Source organism: Dasypus novemcinctus, chromosome X (assembly GCF_030445035.2).
Source record: "Dasypus novemcinctus isolate mDasNov1 chromosome X, mDasNov1.1.hap2, whole genome shotgun sequence".
In the NCBI taxonomy this organism is placed as follows: Eukaryota; Metazoa; Chordata; class Mammalia; order Cingulata; family Dasypodidae; genus Dasypus; species Dasypus novemcinctus.
In genome coordinates this window covers 121,216,786-121,230,590 of record NC_080704.1, presented here as the reverse complement: position 1 = coordinate 121,230,590, position 13,805 = coordinate 121,216,786, and the positions used below count along the sequence as shown (strand labels likewise).

The 13,805-nt window shown below is 40.4% G+C and overlaps 1 protein-coding gene across 2 annotated transcripts in view; it reads left to right on the top strand.

Moving 5' to 3' along the window:
• The window catches only part of TRPC5 (transient receptor potential cation channel subfamily C member 5), a 425,684-nt gene that overhangs the window by 169,362 nt on the left and 242,517 nt on the right, over window positions 1–13,805 (top strand). For both annotated transcript variants that reach the window (XM_058291577.2, XM_058291576.1), the window contains exon 3: window positions 9,657–10,055. In XM_058291577.2, coding sequence (XP_058147560.1) covers window positions 9,678–10,055 — 378 coding nt within the window. In that variant the 5' untranslated portion in view covers window positions 9,657–9,677. The remainder of the gene's footprint in view (window positions 1–9,656; window positions 10,056–13,805) is intronic.

Genomic DNA, 13,805 nt, shown 5'->3' with positions numbered 1-13,805 from the left:
TTTTGCATCTCCATTTTTTAAAAAAATTTCCCAGAATTTCTCTAGCAGATTTCCCTCACATCTCATTGGCCAGAAGTGCATCCATCTAATACCCAAATCTAGGTCAATCATTGGCAAAAGAAATGGAATTACCAATATTCACTTTATCTTAGACTAATTAAGACTCTTTCTCTGAGGTGAAGGCGGGGCTCCTCTCTAGAATAAAAGGCTGCATTTGGTGGGGTGAATGAGCATACAAACAAAAGCAGGGTTTTTGCAACTGAGCATTCCTCCATCTCTAACCCCACTGTTACCCCATGCAGTAATTCAGTACATACCTATCAAGTGCCTATATGCACCAGGCTCTAGAAATAGAGCAGTAAATGGGGCAGATAAGGTTCTTGCTCTTATGGAATTTATATTTGGGTTGGAAAGCCAAATGACAAAATTATAAAGAAAAAAAAAGAGCATTTCAAACAGTGATAAGTTTTTAAAGAAAATCAAGCCAGAGTTCTGAGACAAATAGTGACATGTGAGAGGTTTGCTCCATTAGGAGGGGTGGTCTTGGAAGGTTTCACTGAAGAGATGACATTTGATCTGAAACCCACATAATTAGAAGGAAACCTCTAGTGGAAGAAGATTATGGACAACAAACCACATGTGCAAAGGGCCCAAGGTGGGCACAAGCTGACATGTTTGAAAAATGCAAAGAAGGCCTGGGTTCTCTTAAAATACCATTATGTTTTATAAACACATTTCTGAGCACATGTTGTGCCACTGGCTAGAATGACTATATCTAAATTGCTGTCTAGAACATTATCCACCCTTCAAGACGCAGCTAAAATATCACTTCCTCTATAATACCTTCACATACTTCTCCAGAAAGTGTTGACCACGTTCTACTTTGTGTTACTACTATACATTAGAATCCTAATTACAATGCAGTACATTTATCTTATTTACATTTTGTTTTCCCATTTGAACATTGGGTTACTTGATGGCCAAGGCCATGACATTTATATATTTATATTTGTATTCCCTCTACCAAGCACTCTGGATCTGACAAACAGTGGATGCCTGTCAAGCATTTATTGAATCAAAATACTGAATTCTACTATGCCTGGCACTATTCTACCCATTATAGAATACACAAAAGAATACACCTTCATTTAAGTAGTTAAGAATGTGGATTCTGGAGTCAGAAGCTTGGCTCCAATCCAATCTCTACCACTTAGCTGTGTGATCTTGAGCAAGTTATTTAACTTTGACCTCCCTGTGCCTCAGTTTCCGTATATGTAAACTGGCAATAATAATGGTAATTGTTGTAAGTTCTAAATGTTAACTTATAAACTAGTAAACTTGCTGGATATATAGGGTTTATGCAGGTGAAAAAACACAATATTGCACATAAATCACTATGCAGGACTGTTTAAAGTGTCTCCTGAAGCAAGACATTAGGGTACCTTGACCTCAACAAAACATTTTGGAATGAATGAATGCATGAATGAATGAATGAATAACAACCGTGGTGTGTAGTCTGTGCTGTACTGACAACTTCTGGAGGACTCGATTCATTTCTGAGCATCATACTTGTATAGAAACAAAATACACTGTAACTAGAAACAACCCATTAGGATGCTCAGAAACTTAACGTGAGGAACAATTGAAGGAACTGAGAATGTTAATTCTAGAGAAGGGAAGACTCAGGACAGAGGAAGACATGAGAGCTACCATCAAACATTTAAAGGTTTATCATGTGCAAGAAAGGGGAGCTTTGTTCTGTGCTGCTCTAGAGAGCAGAACTAGCACCAGCGAACAAAAATTTTAGGCAAGTATATTTCAGATGATCAGTAGAGAAGCATTTGCTGAAAGTCAGTACTCACCATGCATGTGAAGAAGTGGTGAACTTCTCATCAGTGGAGGTACTCCTTAACAGAGCACTTAACAAGGATATTTTCAAGGGAACTTGTTCATTGAGCCAGGGGTTATTCTAGAATCAGAGGTTCCTAACAAGGGTTCTCTGAGCTTGAATTGAAATTAATAAAAACATTATTCTTGTGGGTATATGTTGGTGCAGGTGTGATATATTTATTATTAATACACAGAATAATGTGGACTTAGTAAAGGGTCCGTGGTTTCCACCTGACTGGCTAAAAGGTCTGTGGTCATGTCGACAACACCTCTAAATCAAGAGGGGGCTTAAGCCCCACATGGCTGATGGATGCAATTCTCTTGCTTGCAGTTGTAGACACTCTCGGTCCCTTGGTGTGGTTGTTGACCATCTTCACCTCCCTGTTAGCTGACCTGGGTAAATCCAACAAACAGGAGAGTAGGTGTTGCAACTCTGCTGAGGCTCAGGACCCAGCTAGCATATGGACGGTCCAGAGATTCAAGTCTCCTGAGCATACAGCAACCCCATGGCCAATCACAGGCTCAGTAAAAGTGATAGAAGAGGCATGTGCAGAGAGGTCACATCTGAGTCCAACTCCATCACACTCAGGAGCAGAAATATCAAAGTACGGCCCACGGGCAAGGCACTGAACTTCAGAGTCATCTGCCATGACTGTAGAACCTGTGTGTGTCTGTAGCCCTCAGGAGCACCAGTATGTGGAATTGTATCTACTTTGACTGTCTCTGGAATCCTGCTGAGACGTGCATATGTGTGACCCCTCTGATGACCTCCTGACGCATTTTGAAGTCTCTTAAACATATAAACACATTTTTCTTTACCATTTCCCCCTTTTATTCAAGGTCTTTTTCTAGTTGCATCACCAGCTGGTGATTGCTAATAATCCTTTTGCACCAAGGAGGCTCATCCCCAACCGTCATGTCCCACACTGTGGGACATGATAATGCATTTGCATGCTGAATTTGGCTTAAAGAGTGGCCATATTTGAGCAACATGTAGGCTCTCAGGAGGTAACTCTTAGGCACCCTGTAGCTCTGGGCCTAGTTGAAATTTAAAGCAAACAGACTCATTAACATAGTCATCAGTATCAAGGGCCCATCATTGGGCTATCCTTCTTCACTGGTCTTAGCCCTTGCACTTGGGGGATTGTTGCTGTTCCATTGGGGAATGCAAAAGAGCTCCCCAGGATGGGAACTCAGCACTCCCTCAAATGTCCTGTGTAACTCTACCCACTATGACAATGCCCAACGAATATCCAAACATATCTATATATCCTATATGCATGCCCTGGAGAACTCCCTCCCACCCATTCATCCCCCATCAATGACACAACACACCAGTGCTCCTCCCCTGCCATAGTTGAACCCCTCTGTGATTCAAAACTTCTTCAAAAATGAAGCATAATATATTGCCAAATTCAATTAGTAGGAAAATGAAATAGTAATGATAGGTTTAAAGATTAGAAATATAATACATAATAACTTAGAAAAAATAAAATAAAGTAAAAAATAATTGGGGTATTAAAAAATGAGAAAGATCATAAAACTTTTTTTTTATGTTTTGCCTTTCATCACTGTAATAGATGTTGCCCTATATGTACAGTGGCAAGGCAATCTCTTCCATTACTTCCTCAGTGTCTACATAATTTTTTTAAAAATTATTATGTCTTCAAAGAAGGTTTAGATCACAGTAAAGTCACATATACAATATAGGGGACTCCCATACACCCAACATCAAACCCTTTCCCCCCTTCCCCAGCAATGATCTTTTTACATGTGAATGTTATATTTGCTACAGCTGATGTACAAATATTGAAACAGCTACTAACCATGGTTCCATTACTATATTAAAATTAGGAAATTCTCTAAATGGTAATCTGAAAGGAGCCAAAATAGTCCCAAGAACAATACCCAACAAAATACAAGCACATACACACATGCACGTGAACATACACACATTCCTCTGGCCAGAACACCCCTGTGACATTGTACATAAAATTCCCACTTTAGACCCTCTTTGAATTGGGCTCAGGTCGCTGTTCAAATGTAATTGTTTCCTTAGAGGTATGGCTTTAATCCACTCGGCCTTTAAGGCCACTTATATCACAGTGCCTGGTACATAGTAGAAGTTATTTACTGAATGTTTTTATTACCAGCCCCACCACTTATTTAGCTGTGTGATTTTGAGCAAGTTACTTAACCTTTCTATGCCTCACTTTCCTTGATGTAAAGTGGGGGATAATAATGTATATGAAGCACTTAGCACAGGAATAGAACATAAGTTCTAAATGTTAACTTATTTATAAACTCATGAACTTGCTGGATAGGTAAAAGTTTATCAAATTAATTCTCCTTACCTTAGAAGAGCCCTGAAGGGATCAACAAGTAGACAGATCAGTGTGGATAAGGGTAACATGTCACAAGGTTTCCACCATTCAAGCTCCAATCCCTGTGGCACACAGTGCAAGCCACATATAGATACCATGTCTCTCCAAAATCACTCTTTTAGTTAGGTGAAAGGCCAGACTTTCCTTCTCTAAGACTGAGTCCTGTACTGGGTAGAGAATTGGGCTGGGATTTGGGAAGGCCACTTTTCTCCTTGGCCTTTTGTCCAGGCCATTGAATGAGTTTTTTATAAATCACATCATTTATGCCCACAAATGTCATATATCCTCTTAGACAAACTCCTCTGGCCAGCATCACAGAAAAGAAAGAACATGATAAGCCAGCCCCCTGAGGTAGCCTGTGAGAGTATTCTTAATCTTTCATGCTTGGGGAACTGTGTGGGAAGTGGGTTCACTGGCTAAATGGCATGAAGTGCTGGCAAATTTTGTTTGTTTCAGTTAAGAATATACCTCAAGGCCAGTGCGTAATAATTGGAAAGCCAACTTTATCTCTTGGCTTAGGTTAATGGCAAATGAGTGCAATCTGCCAGGTATAAACATAAAGGGCAATGAGAAGGAACTGTCCCAATAATGCATCCTCAAGAGATGCCAGAAATTCCATCATTGGTTACTTATTCCCAGAATAATAGCAGTTTTGGACGAACAGATGGATCTGGAGAAAAGAATTGGTCTCAGAGCCTAGAATGAGGCTGAGGCTAAAGCTGTAAGCGAAAGTCAAAGGACCCCACCTATGGGGATTGCAAGAGGGCCAGGAAATTGACAAGTCATTAGACATCTATGTAAGCCTGTTTCTCAGTAGACAAGGCAAGGAATCCATTTTTACATCATTTTCAATGCATAGTGTAGAGGTGGGCATAGCTACTTAAAAAGAGTTTTCCAAAGCTGGACACCATGCCTCCTCTTTCTCCTCTATCACATCCTCCCTATCCTTCTAGCTACACATTACTTTACTTCCAAGGTCACAACAACTTTCCTGGTGAAGGAATACATGATAAGTTATAACTGGCCATTGGCCACTTGGTTTGTTATTCCTTCCACAGGTATTTAGTTTTGGAGACATGGTTCTTTAAAGCAAAGGAGTTACTAATAGAACCTTGGGCAGATCTCTGGAGGGGATATTTTCATATCTAGGATGATATTATGGGGCCTCTCATAACAACCCACTGGCAATAAATTAGATAAGCTTGATTCCAAATGTAAGGGATGAAAAGAAAATCTAGACTTTGAATCAATTATGCATCTTCCAATTGTTTTCTCTCTTAAGTACTATAATCCAAGCATCTGACACATAGTGAGAATTCAATGAATGGCCCTGTTTATTGCCTTTATTATTACTATTATATGCAGTAGTAGTAATAGTGCAGCCCCAGTATCTGGCACAGTGCCTAGAACATATTAAGTATTCAAAAATATAATAATTATTTTGATATCTTTATTGCACTAGCTCCTGGCACAGTGCCTGGCATATAATAAGGCACCTATTGAGTTAGTTCCCTTCATTCTCACCTTTCTGTAGGATACATTTGGCTTGTTTCCCCACAGCTGTGCCTTATTAAAGTGGTTGCAGCTCTTCCTGTACTAGTAATACTTCGGCACCGCCAGTGACATCACCTATGACAAAATAAACTTCCATCATTTTCTCACAGACTAGCCTCTTGAGTGGTAAGTGGACAGCAAATGCTTGAGGTCATCTTACAGATGGGAAAATTAAACAGAACCTTGGAATTTTAGTTCATCTCTAATCCATGTATTCTATCCCTATAAAATACCCACCCCCCTACTGTTTCCCAGGAAGGGCATGAACAAACTCTCCTTGAGGCCTTTGTTCTTACACTCTGATGCCTGATTGCTCTCACATTTTCATATTTAATTCATCATTCAAGAACTAGATTAAGAACCACCTCTTCAAGGAAACCTTATCTGAGACCTGCAGCCCTCATTGGTCTTCCTGTTTCTGGAATCCCAATGCATCAGATCAGTAACACATAATCTAGCACTTCATTCCATGACCTGTGTCAACCCTCCCCAATTAGACTTTATTTGATCATTTAACGTCAGCACCATGTTACAGATTCTGTATGAGTACTTGGAATCCAGAAATCAAGGTGCTCCTTCCTTAGTAATAGGAAAATAGACATGAGATTTTGTACTGTTGGAAAAATTAAAGTGCCAAAGGAGAACTCAGGGAAACTGGCTAACTTCCTGAGGGCACTGGGGGAAGGTTTTACAGTAAGGGGAACCATGAGCAATATGCTGAAGCATGCATAGAAGTTTGTTAAGTGGAGTGAGTAGGATTAAGCCATGTACAAAGGCATGATCAAAGAAAGGGCAACTCAGAGAAGATAGCTCAGTATGACTAGAACGTTGGTTTGATGGAGAGAGATGACGGAATATCATGGAAGGTTTACTCATTCATTCATCAAATACATATTGAGTGTCCAGTGTGTGCCAGACACTGGGATCAGTGCAGGAGCTATAAAAACAAGATAGATACAGTCCCTGCACTTGAGTTTTCAGTCTAATTGGACAGAACAGACAATTACCCAGTAAGAACAAAGAAATATATAACTATAGATTGTGATAGGTATTAAGAAGAGAACAGGGTACAATGAAGAAAACGTGAAGGAAGCAATTTAGAAAGGGTACTTAGTAAGGACTGAAATATGAAAAGAGCTGAAGAAGAGTGTTCCAAGCAGTGATTAAAGATCTTGAGTTGGAAAATAGCTTGGCATGTTGGAAGAATCAAAAGAAGCTCCACAAGGCTGAAGAGTAGTGGATGAGTGTGAGAATGGTTTAAGATGAAGTTGAAAAGGCAAACACAAGCCAAGACCTCACAGACCTCAGAAGAACTTTTGATTCTATCAAAACAGCTGCAGGAAACATGTTAACTTGGGGGCAGTGTAGAAGATGGTCTGGATAGGTGGAGAATTGAGTCAGGAAGATCGACTTGAAAGTTGTGTTAATGATCCAGGTGAGAGATAAGGAAGATTCTCAGTGTATATGTGTTGGTGTTGATTAAATAAATATAAACTGAATTGAGTTGTTCAATCTCTCTCATCATGAAGTCTTACTGTCTCTTCTCTGCTCCCACCCCCACCATTTTGTTTACAACAGGGATTGAGAGGCAGGGCATCCTACAATTAGTATTATTAAAGTCATTTGTTGTTTAGTGACAAATGCTTACTCTAAGTGCTGCTTTCCTTTAGCCACTTCTGGGTTACTTAAAGGAGCATAGGAAAATATCAGTGTTTCTCAATACAGACATATAGCACCCTGTTATCCTGAGACTTGGATGCAGACACAAATTTGTCACTTGGGCCTGTTCAGGGCAAAAGGCAACATTCATCTTCAAATAATAACTTTCCATAAATTAACAATCATATGAATTGCAAATACCACTTGATATAATGTGTGCTTCTCCCCCTGCCAAAACAGGGCTGTAATTACCTGGTAGAGTGAGGCAAATGTTTATGGAAAGTTCATGTCTTCATCTTCTCTTACATCCAGTAGACGAGACAAGAGGCTCTTTATCATATTTCCATTTCCTTTTGCTAACAACACAGTTCAGTAATGAAAAACACTTAAATGGGTCTATCATAAACCAGCCTCCAGAGAGTCCTAGAGGTCTTAGGGATGAGAGAGAAAGGGAGTCAATCACCTAATGGGTGTAAGCCTCATGTCTCCCCTGGAGAAGATAATCATTCCTAACTTACAAGGCTAGAAAAAGAAGTCATCGAGGAATGTGCATGAATTTGATCTGTAAACTGCAAGACAAGATTTCTATATCATGATTCATTCATTCATTAATTTTCTCACAGTAAGTTTAAACACCCTGTGGGAACTCTATAAATAGGGTTTTACTCTAAAATTAATTGTATTAATTATAGTCTGGCTTCAGATGGGATCCATATAAAACAGACCATTCAATTTTCAGAATTAAAGCAAACAGATTCTCAGATCCATCAGTTCTTTGGTATGGAATAGTGGAGGAATAAAAAAATATGGGTGGGCAGAGGAGCTAAATGTTTCTCTCTTGGGGCCAATTTTGGCCTATGAAAGTTAATACCACTTGCTAGGTGCAGCAGTTTGATATTACTTATGAATTTCAAAAAGAGACAGTGATTATGTTTGTTAACTAATCTGTTCCTCTGGGCATGATACCCTTTGATTGATTTAAATTTAAAGGCTAAACGTTTACTTTATTAAATCAAGATTAAGGCTTTGATTTGACCACATCATTAAGGCATGCAGGGTTGAGTCTCTGCCCCTTTGGTGGGCTATATAAATGGATGCTCAAAGAAGAACACAGAAGTAGATACACAGAGAAGAGAGACAGCTCCATAGACACAGCAGAGACCCAAGGAAGTGAGATGAGCCGTTCACCTGATAGTTTACAGGTGACTTTGTGAAGAGAGCAGAGCAGCTGAAACCAGGAAAAAACAAGTTCCAGAGGAAGAGAGATGAGCCCTATGCCAGTATTCAGTTGAGATAGGAAGAAGCTGTGACCACACAGCCTTAAGAGGAAAGAGGAAGGCTGAACCCTCACAGACATCACCCACTATCTTGCTTCAACACAGGTTATCAAACTTTGGTGAGGAATGAGTTGGACTCTTTAGGGCCTTGTAACTGTAAGCTTCTACCCCAAATAAATACCCTTTATAAAAGTCAACCGTTTTCTGGTACTTTGCATCAGAACCCCTTTGGCGGACTTGTACACATGAGCAGCAGCAAGAAGCAGAGCATCAGCAGAATAACAGGATGACAATTCAGGATTACATTGCTGTGAATGTAATCATGAAAATGAGTACAGGCCCACCAGCCAAGGGCCCAAAGAAAACTGGCAAAAGATGACCTCCAACTTTGCATCATCAATCAAAATATAACCACACATTTTTTCAGGCAACAAAAGATAAGGAAGGAAATAACTTGTGCCACGTCCCAGGAGGTTTATCTTGTGCCATTACTTTTATAGTTTATTATCTCATTTAACTCTCATAGCAACTTTACCACATAGGAATTATTCTCTAGAATAGTGTCTGGTACACTGAAAGTAGTCACTAAATGATGACTGCTAGTAATATTATTAATATTGATAACATTAGTAATAATAAACTAAAACACAAAAGGCTAGAGTAATTTGTTCAAGGTCGTGTAGCTAGTAAATGGTAAAGACAGGATTTGAACCTGGGTCTTTCTGACACAAAAGCTTGTGCTTTTTCTACAATACCACTTTGCAAGAGGGAAAAGATTGTGCTATAAGGTAGCTTGGGATATTTCAACCCCTTTTCAAGCCTCCTTAACTGGCCATTTGAGACTTTCGGGTACCTAAGCATGTCTTTGGTCTCTCTCTCTTTCCTCACCCAGGTTTCTGAGTTGCTATGAACCATGGCCCAACTGTACTACAAAAAGGTCAACTATTCACCATACCGTGACCGTATCCCCCTGCAAATTGTAAGGGCTGAGACAGAGCTCTCTGTGGAGGAGAAGGCCTTCCTTAATGCTGTGGAGAAGGGGGACTATGCCTCTGTGAAGCAGGCCCTACAGGAGGCTGAGATCTACTACAATGTCAACATCAACTGCATGGACCCTTTGGGCCGGAGTGCCCTACTCATTGCCATTGAGAATGAGAATTTGGAGATTATGGAGCTACTGCTGAACCACAGTGTGTACGTGGGCGATGCGTTGCTCTATGCCATCCGTAAGGAAGTGGTGGGTGCTGTGGAACTTCTGCTCAGCTACAGGCGGCCCAGCGGAGAAAAGCAGGTAAGAGAAACCTCTACAGACTGGGAGGTAGCCAGGGACAAGGGGATACAAGGGTCAGAATCCTTGAAACTATGACTGAGTTGAAAAGCCCCATCATGGTAATCCTCTGCTCTCAGGATTTGCATCAGTGATCTCAGGTGGTATTCTTAGAGCTACTCTGCCTGGTCCATGCTGAGTGTTAGTTTGCCAGAGCTGTTATCACAAACACCACACCATGGGTTGGCTTAAACAAAGATAATTTATTGGATCACCATTTTGAGGCTAGAAAAATCCAAAATCAAGATATATGCAAGGCTTGCATTCTCCCCCAAAGACTGTGGCATTGTGAAGCTGACTGCTGTCAACCTTTGGGGTTCCTTGGCTTCTAGTTCCTCCTAGTGCCTCTAGTTTCTTCTAGTGCCTCCCATCACATGACAATGTCCTCTCCTTTCTCAATTCTGTGACTTCCAGATCCTCTTTGAAAGGCCTCTGATAATCCAGATCAAGCTCACCCTCATTCAGTTGGGCCACACTGTAACTAAAAATAACATCTTCAAAAGGTCCTAGTTACAATGAGGTCACAAACACAGAAATGCAGAACATGTTTTTGAGTTTTTTTAATCTTTTTTTTTTAAGATACATAGATCACACAAAATGTTACATTAAAAAAGTAAGAGGTTCCTATATACCCCACTCCCTACCCTTCCCTTTCCTCCCACATCAACAACCTCTTTCATCAGTGTGGAACATTCGTTGCATGTGATCAATACATTTTGGAGCACTGCCACACAGCATGGACTATAGTTTACATCGTAGTTTACACTCTCTCCCAGTCCATTCAGTGGGTTATAGCAGGGCCTTGCAGGACATTATATTTCCTGCTAGAACATGTTTTTTTCTGGAATTTGTAACTCAGTCCATTTCACTGAGTTTTATTTATTTTCCCTTTCCTTCTTAGTAGTTCCCTTTTTACAGTAAATATGTAATAATTCAAATTTACATTGTTCTCCATTTTCAGAATATTCAAGTTTCTTCTACACTATCTACCCCTTGCTTTGTGTATCTTCTTTTTCTTCCTCTACTTACAGGTTACATTCTATTAATAGAAAACGGGAAACCAAACACATATCTGGTCTTTCTCCTTCTCTCCAGTCTCTCTCCAGAAGACAGAATGGGGAGGCCTTTAAACTTGAGGGTTATAGTACAGATTCAGATAGATATAAGGACTCACATACTTTTCCAGTACCTGTTATATAACTGTGTTCCAACCCTGGATGTTGGAGTGTTTTATCTTTGTGATTCTCCTTTACTCCTCGGCATCTAGATTTGATGATTTGGAGTCATCTTTGATTGTGTCCTCTCCGTTACCACCTTGTCAATCCCCAAACCCTGTGATTACATCCTTCCTGATATATTTTTTTTATTTTTTTGTCATATTCAAAAAATATGAGGTCCCCATATACCCCCCACCCCCTTCACTCCAATCCTACCATAAAAACAACCTCCTCCATCATTATGGGTCATTCATTGCATTTGGTAAATACATCTCTGAGCACTGCTGAACCACATGGCCAATGGTCCACATTATAGTTTACACTCTCCCCCAGTCCACACAGTGGGCCATGGCAGGACATACAATGTCCAGTAACTGTCCCTGCAGTACCACCCAGGACAACTCCAAGTCCTGAAAATGCCACCTCATCACATCTCTTCATTCCACTCCCTACCCTCAGCAGCTACCATGGCCACTTTCTCCACATCAATGCTACATTTTCTTCAATTACTAATCACAATAGTACATGAATAGAATATCAGTAAATCCACTCTAATCCATACTCTATTCCTCCATCCTGTGGACCCTGGAAAGGTTGTGTCCACTCCACATCTATATCAAGAGGGGGCCTAGATTCCACATGGATGATGGTTGCAATTCTCCTGCTTGCAGTTGTAGGAACTCTTGGTTCCCTGGTGTGGCAGTTGACCTTCTTCACCTCCCTGTTAGCTGGCTGAGTAAGTCCAGTAAACCAGAAGGTAGGAGTTGCAAGTCTGCTGAGCTTCAGGGCCTGGCTATCACATGGACAGTCCAGAGATTCAGGTCTCCTGAGTATACAACAACACCAGTGCCAACCACAGTTCCCATTAAAGTAAAAGAAGAGGCATGTGTAGAAAGGTCACATATGAGTCCAACTCCATCACACTCAGGAACACAAACTCCAAAGTAGGGTCAGCTGACATGGCCCTGAACTCCAGAGCCATCTACCATGACCATAGAACCTGTGGGTCTCTGTAGTCCTTAGGAGAACCAGTAACTGGGGTTGTATCTACTTTGGCTGTCTCTGGGACCCTGCTGAGGCATAAGTGTGACCCCTCTGATGACCTCTCAACTATTTTTTGGAGACTCATAGCCATATAAACTCATTTGTCCTTTACATTTCCCACTTTTATTCAAGGTCTTTTTCTAGTTACATCAGCTGGTACTTGGTAGTAATCCCTTGGCACCAGGGAGGCTCATCCCTGGGAGTCATGTCCCATGCTGGGGAGAAGGTAGTGTATTTATATGCTGAGTTTGGCTTAGAGAGTGGCCACATTTGAGCAACATGGAGACTCTCAGGAGGTAACTCTTAGGCACCCTGCAGTTATAGACCTAGTGCATATTTCAGGTGCACAGGCTTATAAGCATATCATCAGTATCCTTCTTTATTGGTCTTTGGCATTGCACTTGGGGGATTGTTGCTGTTCCTTTGGGGAATGTGATAGAGCACCCTGGCTAGGAAGTCAGCACTTCCTCAGTTGTCATTTTTAACAGTAACCACTATAAAAATATCCAAATATTTTTATATACCCCGTATACATGCCCTGGAGAACTCCCTCCTAACCATGTGCCCTCTATCAATAACACCCCACACCAGTGTTCCTCCCCTGACATAGTTGAACCTCTCTGTGGTCCAAAACTTCTTCAAAATTGAAGCCTAATATATTGCCAGGTTCCATTAATAGTAAAATGGAATGTAGTGATGGGTTTAAAGGTTAGGTATAGAATACATAGTAATTTAGAAAAATTTAATAAAGGAAAAATAAATTGGGGTATCAAAAAATGAAAAAATGAAAAAGCTTTGTTTTTGACATTTTGCCTTTCATCACCACTAAGGTGTTGCCCTGTACATACAGTGGCAAGCAATTTCTTCTATTTCTTCCTCAGTGTCTTCATCCTTTCTTTTTTTCCTAATTATTAAGTTTGTCTTCACATAAGTTTTATTTTTTATTTTTTGGGTTCCCAAGTTTTATTAAACGACTCATACAAAAATCCAGGATAAGTGAGTTTTAATCCTCATCTTCCTCCCCTTCTTCATCCTGGTTAATCTGGAAGTAGTGTAATTCATAGCTTTCCTTGCTGTTGGCAACTACACGCAACCAATCACGTAGATTATTCTTCTTCAAATATTTTTTGGTGAGATATTTCAAATACCTTTTGGAAAAGGGCACCTCTGAGGTTACAGTAATCTTGCTCTTGCTCCTTTCAATGGTTACAACCCCTCCACCAAGATTACCAACTTTTCCATTAACTTTAATTCTTTCTTGCAGAAACTGCTCAAAATTGGCAGCATCCATGATTCCATCTTCTACTGGGTGGGTGCAGTCAAGAGTGAACTTCAGCCTACTGAACCTGCTTCTTTTTTTTGCCCCCCTTCACCACAAGCTTTTTCACGGGCACCATGGCGGCAGCGGAGGCAGAAAGCTTCACATAAGTTTTAGATCACAGTAATTCACATA